This window comes from Crotalus tigris, unplaced genomic scaffold (genome assembly GCF_016545835.1).
Source record: "Crotalus tigris isolate CLP2741 ecotype Arizona unplaced genomic scaffold, ASM1654583v1 scf7180000017903.3850313, whole genome shotgun sequence".
Lineage (NCBI taxonomy): Eukaryota > Metazoa > Chordata > Lepidosauria > Squamata > Viperidae > Crotalus > Crotalus tigris.
In genome coordinates this window covers 1768665-1790870 of record NW_024096713.1, presented here as the reverse complement: position 1 = coordinate 1790870, position 22206 = coordinate 1768665, and the positions used below count along the sequence as shown (strand labels likewise).

Genomic DNA, 22206 nt, shown 5'->3' with positions numbered 1-22206 from the left:
CGTGATCCCAGGGCAGGCGGCTAGAAGAAAGCTGCCATCGGCGTGGCAAACGCCACCGGAAGTCTCTCTTATATTATAATAATATTATTAATAATAATAATAATAATAATAATAATAATAATAATTTAAAAACAAAGTTGGAAGGGACCAACCCCCTGCTCAGGCAGGATATCCTATACCATTTCAGACAAATGGCTGTCCAGTCTCTTCTTAAAAACTTCCAGTGTTGGAGCATTCACCGTTTCTGGAGGCAGGTTGTTCCACTGATTAATTGTTCTAACTGTCAGGAAATTTCTCCTTAGTTCTAGATTGCTTCTCTCTTTGGTTGGTTTCCATCCGTTGCTTCTTGTCCTGCCTGCAGGTGCTTTGGAGAATAGCTCGACTCCCTCTTCTTTGTGGCAGCCCCTGAGATATTGGAAAACTGCTATCATGTCTCCCCTCGTCCTTCTCTTCATTAAACTAGACATACCCAGTTCCAGCAACCGTTCCTTATATGTTTTAGCCTCCAGTCCCCTAATCACCTTTGTGGCTCTTCTCTGTACTCTTTCTAGAGTCTCAACATCTTCTTTACATCGTGGTGACCAAAACAGGATGCAGTATTCCAAATGTGGCCTTACCAAGGCATTGTAAAGTGATATTACTATTTCACGATAGTTGATAGTTAATCACTATAGCAATAGTTGATCAATATATGAATGAAATTAAATTTAAATGCAGAACTGAGTTCTCGGTTTACTCAATTTACAATCTATTCTTTCTAGGACAACGGAATGGGTTAGCATTCTTAGATTCTTCTGTTATCCCTAAAAATAAGAAACCTTCATGTTGAATAATCATTGTTTCATGTTGTGTGTAAAAGAGAGGCAAAAATCTGACAAATGCCCTGAAATATTCCCAAAAAGAAATTTGTCATATACCATTCCCATTGGCTATAATTCTAGATATATTTACTGATAGCCAAAAATATAATAAAACTTAAAGAGTACCAGCAGAGTGTTTTTAGTTAAAAGAAAAGCAACTGAAAATAATGTATTTTCTAGGGCTAGCTTGTGTTATTAATTAGTTGTCTTAGTTAATTGCACTGTATAAATAAAATTGGCTCACTATTTGCACTAAATGTTATGTTTGGACATTTTGACAGCTGCTTAGCCAACTAAAAGGGAACTTAGAAGAAGAAAACAGACATCTACTGGACCAAATACAGACTTTAATGCTACAAAACAGAACACTTTTGGAACAGAATATGGAAAGCAAAGATCTCTTCCATGTTGAGCAAAGACAATATATGTGGGTATCAATTCAGGAAAGCCAGCTACAAAATCATAGCTGCCATTGAATTGTTAAATAAAAATCATGAAAATGTTATTGGGACATTTTCTTAAGAACTGATGAAAAATGTTTAACACCTAATCAGATTTTAGTCACTCATGTTTACTATGAAAGCATATTCAGTGTTGAATTAATCTGAATGAGTCTTACTCAGATTCTGTGTAAGCAATTAAAGAAATTGACAGATTTCTAAATGACAAGTTATAAGCAATCTGTTGAAGCAGTAGGTGTGAACTTTTCTGCCCCTGATGTTTTTTATTAATAAGGAATAATAAGATTCTTTAAAATAAATCTTTTCCATTTATTTGACTAAAGATGTAAATGATATAAAATGACTGTTTTAAAGCAATATGTTTTAAATATTTAATGTTTGCATATACCATTCAAATGTAATCTGAATATTGCTGTGATTACTTAATGACTACTATAGTCCAGTAACTGCATAATAAAATACTTCTGAATTAGAGAGAATTTTCATGCCAACCCCATTCGTTATTAGCATCTATCATCCATGACTGGAGATGCAGTTTTTGTGCAAAAGGGAATTGTAGTTGAAGGTGTCTTCTTAGTCAAAATAAGATATGCCCTTTGATACTGAAGAGAGAAGTGTACAAACTAAAACAGAACCATGGGGGAAAGTATAAGAATTGTGAGATAAACATATATTTACTTTGAAAAAGAGTAATCCCAATTTTTGAAATTTACAATATTATTTTCAAAGGGAAATTGTCAATGTAAAACATGATAATCTCAATTTTTGAACAATATATGTTTTAAAAATTACCATTTGAAAAAGTGATTTAATTTTGGGGGCTGAGTTACTGCTTTGTTAAAACACAGGCACAAACTCACACAGACAAACACACGCACACTCACACACACACAGTTGTAATAGGAAAAATCCATGCTCTATACTGGAGATATTTTCACAGAACATATTGTGGGTTCATTATTTTTAGATTTAGGTTTTTTTATCCTGTCTTTATTGTTTTTATAAATAACTCAGGGGTGGCAAACCCACCATATACCCCCTTCTTTTCTATTTTCCACACAACAACAATCCTGTGAAGTAAGTTGGGCTGTGAGAGAATGACTGTCCCAAAGTCACTCAGCTGATTTTCCTGTCTAAAGTGGGACTAGATCTCAGGGTTTCCTGATTTCTAGCCTGATGCTATTGTCTGTCTGCCTGCCTGCCTACTATCACATATCTTTTTATTATTATTATCGATCATCGCACAGTCAGCCAGATGTTCAGACTGGATTTGGCATTTTGTCTACCTATCGAGTCCTTACCCAGGACCTGGGATAGGCAGATGTGGATGTTTGATGGTATTACAGATATCGTCGCAGGATGGAAGCAGTTCCTAATAAGGCCGCCTTTTGCAATTGACTAATAGCGAATTTGTCAATGCCAATGGTGTTCAAGTGGTGCTCCAGTTGTTTTGGGATTGCACCCAAGGAGCCTATGACTATTGGTACTACCCTTGCTTGCTTTTGCCACAGTCTTTCTATTTCTATTTGTAGGTCTTTGTATTTTGTTATCTTCTCCAGTTCTTTCTCTTCTATTCTGCTATCTCCAGGCACTGCCACGTCCACTATCCAGACTTTTTTGTCTTTCTTATCGACAATTGTTAAGTCTGGGGTGTTATGTTGCAGGTGCTTGTCTGTTTGAATTCTGAAGTCCCAGAGCAGTTTAATTTTATCATTTTCTATGACTTTCTCTATTTTATGATCCCACCAGTTTTTGCTTACAGGCAAATGATATTTTTTGCAGATCTTCCAATGCACCATTGTTGCTACTTTGTCATGCCGCTGCTTGTAATCAGTCTGTGCAATCTTCTTGCAACAGCTTACCAAGTGGTCCACTGTTTCTTCAGCTTCTTTGCATAGGCGGCACTTACTGTCTGTTGCTGTCTTCTCAATTTTGACTTTGTATGCATTTGTCCTTAAGGCTTGGTCTTGTGCAGCCAGAATTAGTCCCTCGGTCTCTTTCTTCAATTTTCCTGCTCTTAGCCATTGCCAGGTTTTATTATTATCTGCTTTCCCAGCTATTTTTTTCATGTATTGGCCATGTAGTGCTTTGTCTTCCCATGCCTCTATTCTGTTCTTCATTTGGTCTTTCTTGTAGGCCAGTTTGGTCTCTCCAGTAGTTAGTAAGCCTTCCTGATATACTAATTTCAGTGCATCTTCATAATTGTTCTTCAGATATTCTTCCAAAGCCATTTTTTCTTCTTCAACCATCTGATGTACTTGTAGCATTCCACGCCCACCTATTTGCCTTGGTAGATAAAGTCTATCAATGTCACTGCGTGGATGAAGGGCATGATTCATTGTCATTATTTTTCTGGTCTGCCTATCCATTGCTTTTAGTTCTGCTTGAGTCCAGTCCACTATTCCAGCTGTGTACCTAATGACTGGGATTGCCCAGGTGTTGATTGCCTTTATGGTATTTCCTCCATTGAGTTTGGATTTTAAGATCTTCTTCACTCTCTTGATGTATTCACCTCTAATCTTTTTCTTGACTTCAGTGTGCTTGATGTTGTCAGCTTGAAGGATACCCAAGTATTTGTAGTATTCTTCCTCATCCAGACTCTTAATGTTATTTTCGTGGGGCATCTTGATTCCTTCAGTTTTCACTTTTTTTCCTTGTTTGATAGTAAGTGTGGCACATTTGTCCAAGCCAAACTCCATTACAATATCTTGGCTATATATACGGACAGTGTTGAGCAGCGATTCTATTTCAGATGATGTTTTTCCATACAGCTTCAGATCATCCATGTAAAGGAGGTGGGATAGTCTAGCAGATGTTTTTGATGTTTGATAGCCATGTCCTGAGTTATTCAGTATTGTTGACAGAGGAAACAGTGCAATAACAAATAGTAATGGTAATAATGAATCTCCTTGAAATATTCCTCTCTTGATATTAACCTCTCCCAGCTTTTCACCATTGATCTGCAACTGTGTCTTCCATTGTGCCATCGATTTTTGCACAAATTTTCTGATGTTTCTACTTACTCCTGTTATTTCTAGGCACTTGATTATCCAATCATGTGGCAGAGAGTCAAATGCCTTTTTGTAGTCAATCCATGCCACATTCAGGTTGGTCTTCCTTCTCTTGCAGTTTTCCAAGACCATTTTGTCTATTAGGAGTTGATCTTTTGTTCCTCTGCTATTGGGGCGGTTTCCTTTCTGCTCAGGTGGAAAGAGATTGTTTTCAACTAGATGCTGTTGTACTGCATCAGCTACCACACCAGTTAGTAATTTGAAAGTTGTTGGTAAGCAGGTAATTGGCCTGTAGTTACCTGGTGTTGCCCCTTTTGCTGGATTTTTCATTATTAGGTAGGTTTTCCCAGTTGTTAGCCACTTTTCAATTTCTCCTCCTTGTAGTATATTGTTGAACTGCTTGGCAATGAGTGGGTGTATAACAGTTAGATGTTTCAACCAAAACCCATGCAGTTCATCTTCACCTGGTGCTGACCAATTTTTGATTTTCTTTGCTCTTTTTTCTACCATTTTTGTTGTTATTACTAGTTCTTTCATTTCAACTTCTGTTTTATTTGCATCCACCTCTTTTAACCAAGCTGCATCCTTGTTGTATTTCTTTGGGTTATCCCATATCTGCTTCCAGAATTGCACTGTTTCTTCCTTGTCAGGTACTGACTGATTCCTTGCAGTTTCTCCATTGATGGATTGGTAGAAACGTTTCTGATTGGATTGAAATTGGAGGTTCTGCCTATAGTTTGCAATTCGAGCTTCATATCTACTGATTTTCCTGGCTATAGCTGTTATTTGTTGCTTTATTATTTCCAGTGCTTCCTTGATCTTCCTTGTTTCTAAGTGGTATTTCTTGATTAGGTATTCTTTGGTCTTCTTGTTCTTCAGCTTCTTTTCTTTCATCTGTTCTAGCTTGCTTGCATGTGATCTTAACTTGCTGATCTTATTTTCTAGTCTAACCTTCCATTTTTGTGGTGCACTGTTTGTTTGTTTTTCTTTTTGTTGATTTTGCATCCCAGGTATTCTGTTATAACTGCAGCTGTGCTGTACATTAGTTGGTTTGTTTCTTGCAGTGAATTGGTGCTTATACTTGCTATTGCAGTATTTGCATCTTTTAATGCTTGTGCTAGCTGTTTCTTTGGAACAAGCTTCAATGCAGGCAGCCTTATTCTGTTGTTTTTGTGCTGTTCTAGATGCTCAGTTATTCTTTGTTTCAATTCTTTTATTTCTTTAGTTAGAGGGTTTTGTTCTTCCTGAGGAAGAGGTGCCTGGTTTCCAAATGAGAACAGTTGTATATCTCTGCTGGATTCCTTCACTGCCAACTCCCCCTGGTTTGCCTCTACATTCTGAATTACTTCTGGTAAGGCTTTGATTTCTTTGCCCTGGGTAAACCTTTGCAGTTCGTCCAATTCTGTTTCTGTGAATACTTTATTTCGTGTTATAAATCGGCGTTGATCTGCTAGTCTCTGTTCTGTTATTTCTGATTCTGGATGTTGTTCTTTCCAGAACTGGTGCATTCGTTTTAGATATCCTCTTCTTGTTGGACTTGATCTGTAGTAACAGATCATTATTTCTTTGTTTTCCATCACTGTGTATCTGCGACGGGTAAACACCTTTTCTTCCAGTAGTTCTGCAGCTGCTGGCCCTGGTTGCTCAGCCAACAGTCCTGAGTCCTGTAACCCATTTTTCACCAGATATCCAGGAACTCCAATATCTAGTGCGGACCTTGTTAACCCGGGCGACGTCCGAGCCGGTATGGCATTCTGAAATTTACGTCTCACCATATTTTTTATGGGAGAGACACTCTTTGTCTGACTCCTCTGATGAGACCTGTCCAGTATGGTTGAACCTCTGGCATAGCTCTCATCTTCCTCAGAGTACACAAGCCCCACAACCACGTCAAGGTAGTGCCTCACTGGGGGTATTATTATTATTATTATTATTATTATTATTATTATTATTTTAGACCAACAAAACAAAACACAACAAACATTACATACATACACATGTAATATATCCTTTTTTGTTAACAGCAGTTTGTAACAGTACTCTTCTATTCTTTACATTTCCCCCCTCTTTCTTCTTTGAAATATTTGTCCTTATTGCCTCATTGTTTCTTATTTACATTTTCCTTCTTTCATATTCTACTACTTACTAGGAATCCAACATTATTCATTGTAGTAACACTCATATTTTTTATAAGACTCGACCGGAATTCCATCTAAGCATGGTGATCATACAAATATTCTCATATTATTTAGTGCATATACTATTTTTACTCTAATACTATTTCCAACATTAAAATTCACCCCTTTTCATCCAAGTATATTTAATTTTATTTTTCTTTGACATATATAATAATTCTTCCTTTCTTGTTTTATGCTAATATTGTGTATAATGTTTCTAAATTTTACTTTCTCTAGTAATTTTCTATAATCCTATTTTATGTAAACTTCCTAAAGATACATCACATCTACATCCAATTTCCTTAAATTGTTAAACATCTAAACTCTTTTTCTTGATATATTTAATCCATTAATATTTATAGAAATAAAACATTTCTATCCTGCCCATCTCAGTAGGTGATTTTGGGCAGTTTACAGTAAAAACATAAAAGTTAATATAAAAGCATAAAAGCTCCTGATTACAATTTCCTTTTGCAGAAATATATTTCTATAATGCAAAATCTTCATGGAAGTAATCTGGATCAATCATGTACTGTTTAAAAAATAATTTCACAATTAATTATAAAGTGAGACCTGTAATGAAAAGGTATTAAGATATTTAGATACAAAATTAAAAGGAAAAGCAATTTTGTAGAAATATGTCCTTCTGAAATGTATTTTTTATAGTGACAAGTTGAATGAATTGAGAAGACAAAAAGAAAAATTAGAAGAAAAGATTATGGATCAGTATAAATTCTATGAACCATCTCCCCCTAGAAGGTAATGTGACCGCTAAGTTAAAGGACATTGTTTTCTTCCTGTTGAGAATTGTTTAAGTTGTAGTCACACGACCAGAGAAAAGCAATTTTATTTTTGAATGTTAACAAATTCTAAATTTAGCATTCTTTTTCATCAGTCAGTCAATCAATTTATTTTGGTTATTTATCCATTCAGAACAGAAGACCACAAACTGAGACAGCAAATTAAAAATCATAATAAAAATAAAGTGTTATAAAAATGATGTGGTTAAAGTACTATGTATGTCAAGTACAATGTAAAATTATAAAATGCCTCATTCAGAACCAGAAATAAAATCACATTAATTGGACAATATTCATATGGTTAAAAGTATTCATATGGGAAGTTATTACCTGTAACAACCTTTGTAATAAAGGCAATATAACAAACATGGTTTAATGCTTCTGTAGTTCCCTCGCCATGAAAGCAAAAGTCTTTCTTCAAGTGGAATATTTTGATTTTTTTCTTCAAGAATAGTAATTGGAAGGAGTTAATGTTGTCAATGTTAGAATTCTTCTGAATTTGGAAACATCATTTGGCTTAAATTCCTTGCCAACTTAAAAAAAAAAAAGGAAGTCACTGCTCAGGAACATACAGTATCATTAAATAAGTCAGTCAGAGCTAATTGGCTTTCAAAATAATAGTATGTTACTTAAGGGCTGTTGCTGCATGCTCATGTCCCATCTTCAGCATTTCATCAGCTGAATAGCATTTCAGTTTTAGTTGACTGGTTTCTCTTTTCACATTCTTTTTGTTTTTCAAAAGGAGAGGCAACTGGATTACTCTGAAAATGAGGAAATTGATAAAATCAAAGAAAGATGTCAACCGAGAACGCCTCAAATCTCTGACTCTAACACCAACCCGCTCAGAATCTAGTGAAGGATTTCTTCAGCTGCCACATCAAGATAGTCAAGATAGTTCCTCTGTGGGCTCAAATTCACTTGAAGATGGCCAGACAGTGGGAACTAAAAAAAGCAGCAGTGAGTAATTTTTAAAATTTAAATAGGGAGTAGTATTTGCTGTAATGTTTCCAGTTCAAAATCTATTGGGGGGAGGAAACTGCATTTAAAGTATTCTAATGCAGTACTTATTATGATAGTGGAGAAGCAACCTCTACAGCAGAGTATACTCCTAAATGTCTTTCAGGGCTTCACTATTGAAAATGAAATTAACAAATGGGTTAGAGTTGGCTGGTGAAATTTGTACTTCCTTTACCCGAATTTTTTTTTTATATATTGTTTTTTTCATTCACTCACAACATTTTTATCATGTGATTTTTCTGTAAAATGCTTCCTTATGAACATCTTTTATTTAGTTATAGAGCTGATCCGATTTGTCTGCATGTCCATTACCAACCTGCCATGTGATGAAGTTAATAAAGTGCAACCCTGCCTCCAACATTGCATGGAAGAGATGGTGTATTGGTTCACATATATTATATGTAAAGCTCAGCTGCATATTGACGAGGAATGTATTTATATACCTATTACACATATATGCCATCTTTCATTCAGGAGCTCATGGCAATGTACATAATGGTTCCATCTCTTGTTTTTCCATACAACTACCCTGTGAGGTAGTTGGACTGAAAAAAACAACTGGTCCAAAGGTTTCCAGGCTATGGGTGGACTACAACTTGTCTCTCCCGATTTCTAGTCCAATATGTTAAGCACAACACCATTCTAGCCTTCAATTAAAGAATAGCCATCATCCGTGCTTATTATGTAAACTTAGGGAAACAAGCAATTGGCATATTAATATTCATTTTGCTTATATATTTTAATTGTGCTCTGCCATCAAAACAACAATATGCTCAGTAGCAACACTGGCCAATTTTGATTGATCTTAAGTTATACTGTATTAGTAGCAAATGGGATCTGTTTAGAACACAAACCCCAAAGTAAGGAAATTCAGACTTAGCAATGTTAAGACCTTAAATAGTAAACTTAGTGGGCTGTATAAATTTGCAGAATGCTTATTGTTTATTTTCACAACCCAATCTATGAGCATTACACTTTCATGGTCACTGTTCAGAATTCTGTTCTCAAGCTATTTGAACTATATCAAAACAATGTATACCCATTGTTGGAATGCTGAATTCTTGATATTAGTTTGTTGATTTAATTAATAAAAGCATTTTTTTCACTCATAAATTAAAAAAATACAATATATATTTCATAAGACAAATAGCTTAAAATTTTTACCTATTGCCAAAAGTTGTAAATGTAGTGCCTACCTTTTAATTTTTATATTTTATACAAACATTTTAAATAATGTTTTGTTTTAAAATGAACAAAAATGTTGTTAAGTTTTATAGTTTTATATTAATGACAGTTTGGTATCATTTTAGGTGTTTCAGATAACAAGCACTGAAGCTTCTGTTCACTCTGTGCATCTCAGCAAAACTGAAGTTTATAATAGATAGCTTGTGATTTACAGTTACATTCTGACCTACATTTTTATGTACTGCTTGACTGAATGTATTCTCTATGAAGTACAATATATCTATAATATAGATTTAAGTGAATTGTTTTCACTTTTTACCTCTCCATTGATATAATTTGTAGAATGGATGAGATAGGCTCTTTGTCAGCTTCACCATTACAGATTATCAGTTTTTACTGCTGTATAGCAGCTGACTTGTGATTTCCAGTTCTTAGAATCAATACAAATTCCATCTTGTCTGTACTGAATCCCACTTTGTTTTCTCCCATTCTGTTTCTTACACCTTGGAGAACTGCAATCCAAACTTGTAATCCAAACAAGTTGGCTGTCTGTTATCTGCACATTTATGAGATCTAGCTCCAAACTATACATGTTTCTTCTCAGTGCTTCATATTAAATAAGATAGGGAGAAGATAGAACTTTGTGGTATTATAAAGGATAATTCCAAAAAGGTCAAGCAAAATCTCATAGTATCACTTTCTGATAGCATCTGGAAAAACAGGAAGGAACCACTACTAAATTGTATATCCAATTTCAGTTCTCCTTCAAATATTTACTTAATGCTATTGAAAGCTGACAAGAGATCCAGAACTATCAGCAAAGTAGTTCTTCCCCATCTATTTCTGAATTCACCAGAATAATCAAGATGGTCTGCTTGTCAAATCCAATATAAATCCAGACTGAAAAAGGATCAAAATAATAAGAGTTCAAAGTACAGCAACACCACTTTCTTCACCAAATTGGCTAAATCATTGACAGAGACTGACATACAATATATTTTTCATGTGTACTCCTAGAAATATATATCCAGAATTGAAGTAATAATAATAATAATAAAGTTGGAATGGACCTTGGAGGTCATCAAGTCCAACCCCCTGCTCAGGCAGGTAACCCTATACCATTTTGGACAAATGGCTGTCCAGTTTCTTCTTAAAAACTTCCAGTGTTGGAGCATTTACCGCTTCTGGAGGCAGGTTGTTCCACTAGTTAATTGTTCTAACTGTCAGGAAGTTTCTCCTTAGTTCTAGGTTGCTTCTCTCTTTGGTTAGTTTCCACCCATTGCTTCTTGTCCTGCCTTCAGGCGCTTTGGAAAATAGCTTGACTCCCTCTTCTTTGTGGCAGCCCCTGAGATATTAGAACACTGCTGTCATGTCCCCCCTCGTCCTTCATTAAACTAGACATACCCAATTCCAGCAACTGTTCCTTATATGTTTTAGCCTCCAGTCCCCTAATCATCTTTGTTGCTCTTCTCTGTACTCTTTCTAGAGTCTCAACATCTTTTTTACATCGCGGTGACCAAAACTGGATGTAATATTCCAAGGCATTGTAAAGTGGTATTAATACTTCACGTGATCTTGATTCTATCCCTCTGTTAATGCAGCCTAGTACTGTGTTGGCCTTTTTTGGCAGCTGCAGCATACTGCTGGCTCATATTTAAATGATTGTCCACTAGGACTCCGAGATCCCTCTCACAGTTACTACCATTGAGCAAGATACTCCCTATACTATACTTGTACATTTGATTTTTCTTGCCTAAATGTAGAACCTTACTTTTTTCACCATTGAATTTCATTTTGTTGGATAGTGCCCAGTGTTCATGTCTGTCCAGATCCTCCTGTATCTTAAGCCTGTCTTCTGGAGTCTTGGCTATTCCTGCCAGCTTGGTGTCGTCTGCAAATTTGATGAGGTCCCCATCTATCCCCTCGTCCAAATAGTTGATGAAGATGTTGAAGAGCACTGGGCCCAGAACAGAGCCCTGGGGCACCCCACTACACACTTCTCTCCATGTAGATGCGGTTCCATTGAGGACCACACGCTGAGTACGGTCGGTCAGCCAGCTACAGGTCCATCTGGTGGTGATGCTGTCTAACCCACATTTTTCTATCTTATCAAATACTTGGTTGTGATCTACTTTGTCAAATGCCTTACTGAAGTCCAAGTACATTATATCCACAGCATTCCTCTGGTCCACTAATTTTGTCACTTGGTCAAAGAATACAGTAAGGTTTATCTGGCATGATCTGTTTTTGACAAACCCGTGTTGGCTTTTACTAATGACTTTATTTGCCTGTAGGTGTTCCCTGATTCGTTGTTTGATTATCTTTTCTAGAATCTTCCTAGGTATTGAGGTCAGGCTGATAGGTCTGTAATTTCCTGGGTCCAATTTTTTTCCTTTTTTGAAGATGGGAACTACATCAGCTCTTTTCCAGTCCTCTGGTAGTCCCCAGTGCTCCAGGATCTTTGAAAAATATAGTTCGGTGGTTCTGAGATCACATCTGCCAGTTCCTTGAGAACCTTGGGATGTAATCCATCTGGTCCTGGTGATTTGAACTCGTCTAGGTTGGGCAGGTGCTCTCTTGCCTATATTAACTTATGTTTCTATTCTGTTTTTTATGGCACTATTTTTGATAGGTTGGGCTGCTTTTTCCCTTTGTGTAAAGACAGATGCGAAAAATGAGTTAAATAGTTCTGCTTTCTCCCTGTTGCTTGTCACCTTCTTGCCACTTTCACCCACTAATGGACCAATCGTTTCCTTCACTTTTTTCTTGTTTTTTACATGTTGAAAGAAGCTTTTTTTGTTAGGATGGAGTTATAGATTGAAATAATAACTGAAAGTACGCAGTCCTGGTTTCATTTAGATGAGAGAGGCAGAGTTGGAATCAGTAGATGGGAAAGATTTGTACTTCTGGGAATTTTTTCTACTTTTTACTCCAGCAAAATCTTCCAGTGAAAAATGCAGTGCATATGAAAATAGGTCATAAGTAAAGATTAAATTTTCTAAGATTGTGGTATCATATATAACTTCTTGGAAGTTAATGTTATTGAACATACTTCATTTTGATTTTTCTCATTATTTTTCTGAGATTAATAATGTACATATATGCTTTGTGTTTGGACTGCAATAAATCCACACTGAAAAATTTTTTTTCTAGTTACCAGGTCCTCTTGCATAGGATTTCAAGTCTGGAATAAGAGGTCCATGTAAAATCCTTTTGTAACACTGAATTTAAAATTGTTTTTGTATGTACTCTTTCTTGATTTTAACTTCACTTCAATGTCATATTTTTCTTTTTTCTTTTGTTATGGTATCAATTTTCTGAATGATACCATCTCCTGCCCCAATACTCAAGTGTTATTGTTTAAGATGACACTCTAATGGATTGTTTACATTTTTTTGCACTTCCTTTCTTAATTAGATAGAATATGGTTGGTCATGCTTAGCCATGGCTTGTTTTAACTGTGACTAATATAAAAAGTTAGATATATTAAAGTCTGTTCTGCAGATGAACATAGTTATTTTGGCTCTTATTTGGCCAATTCCTGAATTTTTTCCCCCTCCTATTTTTATTGGTCCTTGTCTTATGTCCATGTGGAATGGATACTTGATAGGACACAAAGGAAGTTGGGGCTAAGACAGGAAACTATATGGTATATATTCACATTTGTTCATTATTATCGGATGCAGTTGTTGAGCTTATACAATATGCTATGTTGAAGTTTGTTAACCATGATTTATGGAAGAAACCACATTAGGCTAATACCCATGTGCTTTTTTTTTTTTTTTTGCTTGTGAGTCACCCAGAATCACTGGGAATCAGCAGCATATTTATTTAATAATGTAAGCAAATTGATAAATAAGTAAATAAACTACAATAGCTTGATTCATATATCACACTAAGCTATAATGAAATCATGTTACACTTAACATAAAGTATGAACCCAATCAGTAAACCAACAGCAAATAGTTTCAAATGGTTTATTATCCAAGAACAAAATATCTTTTATTCTCTGACCCTGCTTCATGCATTAATTAAGGCAAAAACAGAGAAGATTATGGCTTAGTGCAATTTGTGAATCTTGGCATTATGTTAAAAAAGTGAACCTTGCAACTGATATACACAACAGTTTAGTGAAATAAAACAGGCTCAAATGAACAAATAATTTTAAAAAAACTACAGCCACAATTTGGTAGCAAGTAAGGGCAAAGCTCAATGATCTTGAATAAACCAAATTAGCATTTTAAAGACATTTTTCAATCTCCAAAAACTTACTTGGTGATTTCTAACTTTCTTTCCGTCTCAAAGTCAGTGCTTTGTTTGGGTTTTGTTAGATTGATTTTTGAGACATTTATTAATCCTGAACAATGGAAATTCTTTTTGTTCCTCCCATAGGATTTCCAGGGTTTCTGGATGTTTTAGAAGCTTCACTATGGAGGTTTCATATTTCATTGTCCTTCAGCAACATGAAATTAATAGCTGTTAGTAAATTGCACCTAGTGGAAACTCAAACATTCATTTCTGTCCTTAGTTTCAGCATTTAACTTCCATCTGTTCTTCTCCCCTTTTTCTTTCATTTACCGTTTCTGTTTTTCCTTATGCTATGATATAAAAGTGGTTGCACTGAAAAGACTGCCCTTTTTGAGGAACAGACCGAAGGAAAAAGACAAAATGAAGGCCTTCTACCGTCGCTCTATGTGTAAGACTTTATGAAAGTTCAGCTTCTTTTTAAATGGCTATACTGGCATCTGTTACTAACTTTCCTAACCCTTCCCTGGACTGCACTATTTTTCCTATTCTGCAGAGTGCAAGTCCTGCTGTATACAAGGAGCTGAAGCAATGTTTCTAAACACTGACACTGAATATATATAACTATTGGGCTCTATAAATAACACAAGATGAAGATACATTTATATGCTCAAGTTATGGAGGTTACAGGTAATCCTCAGGTAGCTATGATAATTGGGACTGGAATTTCCATCATTAAGTAATGTGGTCATAAAACATAATGTTACATGAACATACCACTTAGTGATGCAGTTCCTCCAGTTCTAGTTACCTTTGTTAAGCAAGTCCAGTGTCCAGGTTAAGCACAATGTCACATGCTGGCCACTTGCAACCTCCTGCCAGCTTTCCCATTAACTTTGCTTGTTAGAAGCTGCCAGTGAGGGATAGCAAATGATGATCACATAACCGCAGTTGCCAGATGCCCAGATCATGCAATTTGTAGGGTAGTTGATGGCTGGAATTTTGAGGACCGGTCATAAGTATCAGCACAATTGTAACTTTGAAAGTCTTTGAATGAGTGGTTGTTAAGCGAGGAACACCTCTATATAAATTTGAGCATATGTGCATAAATACATATGGATAACTAGGTACCAGGCACATATTTGCACACATTTTTAAATTTAAATTTAGTTATAAGTCTTATAAAGACATGTACTATTTTCTTTCTTTTTTAAAAGTAAAATCTGTCCAAACATAAATAATAGCCTGCTTATATTTTACTAGTCTCTGAACATGGGGAATGGGGAGGCAAGTTTTTGCCAGTGTATTATTTTACTTTTAAGTTAAGGATGCAATATGTAGATAGCTGTTATAGAGCACATTTAATTTAGAACCTTATCTCTAGTGTTATGCACAATTATCTATCCCTGTAGAAGCCTGCACAGTAAAGGGCCCTTTATCATTGCCAGCACTGACTTTATATAAGCACTTGTGCTCATCTTACCCTGTTCATTCCATTTACCATTACAAACATCAGAGCTTCTAATGTATATTTATGTAGCATTCCAGCACAAGCATGGCAGTTAAAAACATTTACAATCATCTCTACAAGAAAGCCTTGCTTTTTAACATTTTTCATTCATTCAGCCAAATGCATGTTGTAACATATAGGAACATGGAATGTAGCTTTCAGTATGATGATTAGAGATAAATGTGAAGCATTTTACAATGCAAAAAAAAATCATTGAATCATGCTGATTCATTTGCTTTCATTTGCATCCCAGCAATGAATGACCTGATGCAGTCCATGGTCTTAGCAGGAGGACAATGGATAGGTAGTTCTGAGCATCTGGAAGGTCCTGATGATATATCCACGGGTAAAAGGAGAAAAGAATTGGGATCTATGGCCTTCTCTACTACATCCATCAACTTTGCAACTGTCAACTCTGCTGCAGGCTTGAGATCCAAGCAGTTGCTTAATAATAAAGGTATAGGTAGAATCTTTTCAGTGTGATGTGGCTGTATTAGCAATCCTAGTGGTATTGAAATCTATTCATGCTTAATATTTCATGACTTTTCAGCAAATATTTAATACAAATTTATGTAGTGGGGAAAAGGTCTATATTTCTGACTTACTATTTGTGAGAACATGAATTTATTGGAGAAAAATCTATTTCATAGCATTTTCTAGATGATAAACTAATATGGTTTTGATGTTTGTTTTCCACCTAGATGCAACATCTTTTGAAGATGTCAGTCCACAAGGAATTAGTGACGATTCTAGTACAGGTTCAAGAATTCAAGGTAAGATTTATACTTTAAATGAATTCTCATTATGGGAATATTGATGAAGTTTAACTAAAAACAGTTTTGCAAGTGAGCGTTTGTCAGTTTTTGACTGTTTTTTTCTCTTTCAACTTTGCATCTCATCTCAACTCATCTCATCTTATCTTTTTTTTTCATTTAATGTAATAAAATTCTTCCCCATTTCCTTAATGCAGTTGTTTAAGTAAAACAAACAGTTGAGTGCAAGGTTCATTTCTTCAGTTCTCCTTCAATTCTAAATGTCAGACTTTAGTGTTGAAAATCAATTAGACAAACTGTTTCTTAACATATGTTCACATATATTAATGTATTGTCTTTATCAAATATAATCAGAGAGTGCTGAAATAGAAGCTACAGCTAAATAGAATTTAATTGATTATTCAAAATTGATTTAAATCAAATGCATTACTCTGAACTATATTAATACTATATCTATATTGTTTAAGAGTACATGATGTTAAATTAGGAGTGTTTTTGTTCTATTGAGATGGCATTTCTGCATAGGTGATACCCATGCAAAATCTATTGTAAATGCTTTAAACCAGTGGTTCTCAACCTGTGGGTCGGGACCCCATTTGGGGTCGAACGACCATTTCACGGGGGTCGCCAAACCACACTGTCCGCCATTTTTTTCCCTTTTCCCTAGCTGTCCTACTCCTCCTTATTGGTGGCCACACCCACTTGGCCACACCCCTGGGGGTCACCACAACATGGGGAACTGTATTATGGGGTCACGGCATTAGAAAGGTTGAGAACCACTGCTTTAAACAAAATTAATTTTCTACATGTTTACATGCTATTTTTAACCATGTTTTAAATTCTAAACACACAATTCTATTTTTCTTGTTTCATATCTTTTTTTGCTGCTGTAGAGCAGGAGTCTCCAACCCCCAGGCTGCGGCCCAGTACTGGGCCACAGCCTGTTTGGAACTGGCCCTGGAAGCGGCATCCGTGCACAGCTCCATTTGTGTGAGTGATGGATTTGTGTGCCCACCGCTTGCAAATGAAGCTGTGTGTACATGCTTGCCCACCACTCATGCAGAACCACCCCCTTTCCCCCTGCCCACCAGTTCGGAAAACCCCAAAGGTTGGGGACTGCTGCTGTCGAGCATTTTTTAAAAGTTGCCTATAAACATCTTTTCTGTTTTAGGGATATTGTTTAAAGAGTATTAACACCAAATTCATATTTCTACAATAAATCATAAATTAGTGCACTTTTTCAGTGTTTGTGCAATTCCGGAGATTTTAATACCAACATATATCTGCCACCAATTTGATAAAAATCGGGGAAGGCCTTTGCAGGGAGATTATTATGCAAGATGGTGTTGTATTCCCAGACAATGGATATAAATGCTTATATTTTTGATAAAGAAACTTTGCTTTTTATATGAATTCCTGAAGTACAATCTCTAATGAATATTGTGAATGCTAAAGTGATTATTTCAGTGTTGAAATTAACAATACTTTCTCATAGTGCTAACATTGGCTTGTGTCTCCCAGAATCATCATCTGTAAAAGAAGTTTTGTTTATTTCACACCCATTGATTTTACACCCTTTCTTCACCCTCCTCCTAATGGCCTCTGTGGGACCTCTCTTCTGGGTAAATGCAGAAATCTCTCTTGAGGTTCTTTTTTATCATGTCATGGTCCATTGTGGATTCCACATAGATGCTTTCTAACTCCTTCTTTCCCTGGCCCCAGTCACTCTTAATGGGCCCTTCATATAAAGCAGAAAAGAAGACTTCTTGTCTCTCTAGTCTTCTTCTCTCAATAGATCAGCTTTTGCCTGGGATTCCTTAGGCATTTGGTCCTCTGGATTGTTAATTATAGATTCTCATGTCTTGTCTGTACAACTCCAGCATTTCTCTCCCCACTGCTGTTTATCTTCTATGTGAAACCACTAAGTGAGGTCATCTATTGCAACAGGATTAGATATTGTCAATATGTTGATGATACCCAATTATATATCTCAACCCTAGGCCCTCGAAAAGATTGTGTTGAAGGTATGACTTGGTATCGGGGGATGGAGGAGTCCAAATGAGTATTCTTGAATGCAATTCAGACTACTGGTTCTTACATAGCCCTTTAGTGATAAGGCCAAATTACTTGTGAGATCATTCATTCATTTCTGTGAATGAAATATCTCATGTACAGTATAATCTGGTTTGATAGGTGCTTTATACTATTGATTCTTTTTCATTTAGCTTCCAGACCGGCCAGCCTTGATAGTGGCAGAACATCAACTAGCAATAGCAATAATAATGCATCACTGCATGATGTCAAAGGTATGCTTCTAGACAAAATGAACTGTGCTTCATTTTTTATATTACAAAGAAGAATGGGTGATATTCATAGCATGAGGAAATTTTTACTGTGATAATTTTAACCATTTTGCTATTTTTACAATAAAGCTTTAAAATAGATGACTTTGCTGGGAGTGTATGGTACACAAATATAATAGATACTTGCATTTCTATAGTTTCTATTCACTGCTCTACTCCCCTTTATATAAGTACAGTTCAAGTACATCATAATATACTGAACATGTCACTAAGGGGGAAAGTTTTTCAGATTCTCTGATCCCCCCCCCAACTAAATGTCAGGGGTAGAAAATAAAATGTGCAGTCCAAAAATTACAGATACGCTGATGGCATTTGATGTCCCAATTATCATTAGCAATATAATATAATTAATAATAGTGCTAAAAATATTGAACATCTAGGTGTATTGCTATTAATAGTGGGCAAACGAAGAAAAGAATTCATAGGTATGAAGCAAAGGAAAATGCAGACTTAAGTGGATAGAGATGACTGAGAAGGAAAAGAAAGATATCTCATTAGGCGAATAAAGGTTCAGAAAAGGAATGTATAAATAAATATAAATAATAATAATAAAGTTGGAAGGGACCTTTGAGGTCATCTAGTCCAACCCCCTGCTCAGGCAAGAAACCCTATACCATTTCAGATAAATGGCTGTCAGTATCTTCTTAAAAACTTCCAGCGTTGGAGCATTCACAGCTTCTGGAGGCAGGTTGTTCCATTGATTAATTGTTCTAACTGTCAGGAAATTTCTCCTTAGTTCTAGGTTGCTTATCTCTTTGGTTAGTTTCCATCCGTTGATTCTTGTCCTGCGTTCAGGTGCTTTGGAGAATAGCTTGACTCCCTGAGATATTGGAACACTGCTATCATGTCACCCCTAGTCCTTCCCTTCATTAAACTAAAGTAAACTTCTTTAAACTGCCTATGGAGATTCTCAATCATCCAGGTCATGGTTGTCCCAAAGGTGGTATTCCAAAAGGCAACTGAACTTTCTTGGTTTTTTTTCTTTGAAAATGTTTCACTTCTCATCTAAGAAGCTTTTTCAGTTCTGATTGTCAGAACTGAAGAAGCTTCTTGAATGGGAAGCGAAATGTTTTCAAGGGAAAAACCAAGAAAGTCCAGTTGCCTTTTGGAAAAGTATCTTTGGGTTCAGAAAAGGAGAGTATAAAAACATTTAGATATTTCTATAGTGGAATTTATGCAAATAAGAGACATAACATGAGAAACAAAAAAAGGAAGAAATGAGAACTGATAGGAGTAAAGTAAAGGAAAAATGCAGATATAAGTGAATAGAGGAGATTAAGAAAGAAAATTTTCTTCTCATAAAGATAATTTTTTTTTAAAAAAAGGAGAGTATAAAGAATGTTTAGATATATCAAGAGTGAGATCTATACAAATAAAGGTAACAAAAAGGCAAAGGAAAGAAAAGTCTCCTATCCAAAGCTCCAGAAGCACACTAGACTGGCTACTTAGCTTGTTGTTTTGTTGTAAAAAATATCTGTGTTTAAAGCAGATCATACACAACCATCACTGTCTCAATGAATTCATTTCATTAATTTTACTGGATTTTGTATCTTTTTGAGCATTTGTGTTTTTTCCAATATAAATTATTCCCTCCAGAAATACTATGTCAGTTAAGTATACATTGCTTGTATTCTAAAAGTATATACTGCTTAGAAGTTTTTTAAATTGTTATTCAAAATATTGCAAAGAATAATTTCCAGGTAACTGCTCTGGACTGAAGAAATGCCAAAATGAGAAATTGGCATTTCTTCAGTTATTTTGTGCACAGTGTGATGTCTCTTCTTTAAATTATATTCACAGGAATTGGGACTTTATATAAAGAGCAATGTATTTTTAAATAAATCTTTTCAGCAAAATATTTATTAACTTGAAAATATTATTTTCATGTTTCAATTTCATTACTTTTATAACATAAAAGATAGCAGATCACTATGATTCTATTATTTGGGTTATTGAAAAGGTTTGTGTGTTGGATGTGTATGGTGGGAATGTATAAGTAAGTATAGAAAATTGGAAAGTGATGTTTTAAAAGAAAGTTGAAGACAAAACTTTTTAAATGAACATTAGATGTCATAATGAAGAGCCATAAAGGGAAAAATTACGGAAATACATTTTATTATACAAATTTTAATAGGTGTTTAAGCATATTACTGTACAGCAGTTGATGTTTCAGTGCTTTAAAAACATCTAGCAATATATTGTATTTCATTCCAAATGTACTTGTTAAAAGTTTGTAATTTATTTTACCTAAGAAAAATATCAATGCTGTTTATTCTAAAGCAGGTGCAACTAACAACCAAAGCAGGCCTCAAAGCCACAGTAGTGGAGAATTTAGCCTTCTTCATGAGCATGAAGCATGGTCCAGTAATAGCAGCAGCCCCATACAGTATTTGAAAAGTCACACTAAATCTAGTCTCCTGCTTCATCATACAATGTCAGAAAAAATAGATAAACAAGGAATGTGGAGAATTAAAACTGAATCCCCTGGAAGTGAAATGGTTACTCTGCAGCAATTTCTGGAAGAAAGTAATAAAGTTACTTCAGCAGAGGTATGTTAAAAATTACTTAATTTTAAGAGACATAACTTAAGCCTGAGTAAACATAATATGGGTTCAAGTAGATCAGTGTTTCTCAACCTTGACAATTTTAAGGCATGTGGACTTCAACTCCCAGAATTCCACAGCCAGCAATGCTGGCTGTGGAATTCTGGGAGTTGAAGTCCACATGCCTTAAAATTGTCAAGGTTGAGAAACACTGACATAGATCATGACAATTGATTTGAAATCCAGGTAAAGAAAAACGACTAATTTTAAATCTCAGAACCAGCATTCCTTATTTATTAAAAATTTGAAGAAGATAACCAAGTAGGAAAGTAATAGCTGAAATGCTTAGTTCAAAAAAGTACATTCTATTAATGGTCATATCTATAAAAAGAAGATAATGCCATTATGCATGGTAGACTTGAATAAGCCTACAGAAAATTAATCTCAGATTTTTTTACAACAGAATGGTTATTCTCAAGCCCTAAATAATGTTTTCAGCAACTTTGTTACATTATAGCCTAAACAAAATAGGTTTGCCATAATCATTCATTGAATCTCATTCTGCTTTTTAGAAATGAGTTGTTAAAATAGAAGATACCATAAATCTTTAAACGTCCTCCTAAACTCCTCCCAGGTCCTAGTATTTGTCTGAAAATCCTTTCGCTTCTTCTTCAGCAGCTTCCCCTTTGTCCATTCACCTTCTTTCTGATTCATTCAGGACTCAGTTCTGGAGACAAATATTCTTGATAAATCTTCTCTGAAATCTTATTCTCCAAGCTACCTCGCTGCTCAAGGAGACGGGCCAGATTAGCACTCTCCAACCATTTCCATTACAAAATTATGAGATTGAAACTGGTCGTCTTTGGGAAATTTCCCAGTTACTATCATTTCTGTAGCTTCTCTCTAGTTTTCATTTTTTTCTATAACTTCTCACTAGTGTTCAGTTTCTTTGGCCCTTATGGCACCAACCTCATCAAATATGATCAGCTGGCATATAGTCTTAAAGTAGCTTAATGCCCCTTCAAGGGATATCTTGCATCAAACACCAGTCCTGCATAGCTTTTTACTCAATGATTCATCACCAGTCTAGTGTTTTCCAACCCTACAATATTATTCATTAGTTCATTTTTTCTCTCTCTTTATTAAGGAAAAGTAGTCTCTTGCTTATTTTTCCTTTTACAATATGAGCTAGCTGTCTTAATGTAATTCCAAGATATATTTAAAAAAAATAGAGAAAATACAAAAAATATATTAGTATGTA

General features: G+C 35.3%; 1 protein-coding gene across 6 annotated transcripts in view; it reads left to right on the top strand.

Annotated features, from left to right (window-relative positions):
- CCDC88A (coiled-coil domain containing 88A) overlaps window positions 1-22206 on the top strand; it is a 108185-nt gene that overhangs the window by 68776 nt on the left and 17203 nt on the right. For 5 of the 6 annotated variants that reach the window (XM_039344352.1, XM_039344351.1, XM_039344349.1 and 2 more), the window contains exons 23-30: window positions 1142-1287; window positions 7176-7268; window positions 8052-8266; window positions 14124-14207; window positions 15520-15723; window positions 15968-16039; window positions 18265-18345; window positions 20683-20951. In XM_039344352.1, coding sequence (XP_039200286.1) covers window positions 1142-1287; window positions 7176-7268; window positions 8052-8266; window positions 14124-14207; window positions 15520-15723; window positions 15968-16039; window positions 18265-18345; window positions 20683-20951 — 1164 coding nt within the window. The remainder of the gene's footprint in view (window positions 1-1141; window positions 1288-7175; window positions 7269-8051; window positions 8267-14123; window positions 14208-15519; window positions 15724-15967; window positions 16040-18264; window positions 18346-20682; window positions 20952-22206) is intronic. The other variant, XM_039344347.1, reaches the window with a different exon arrangement.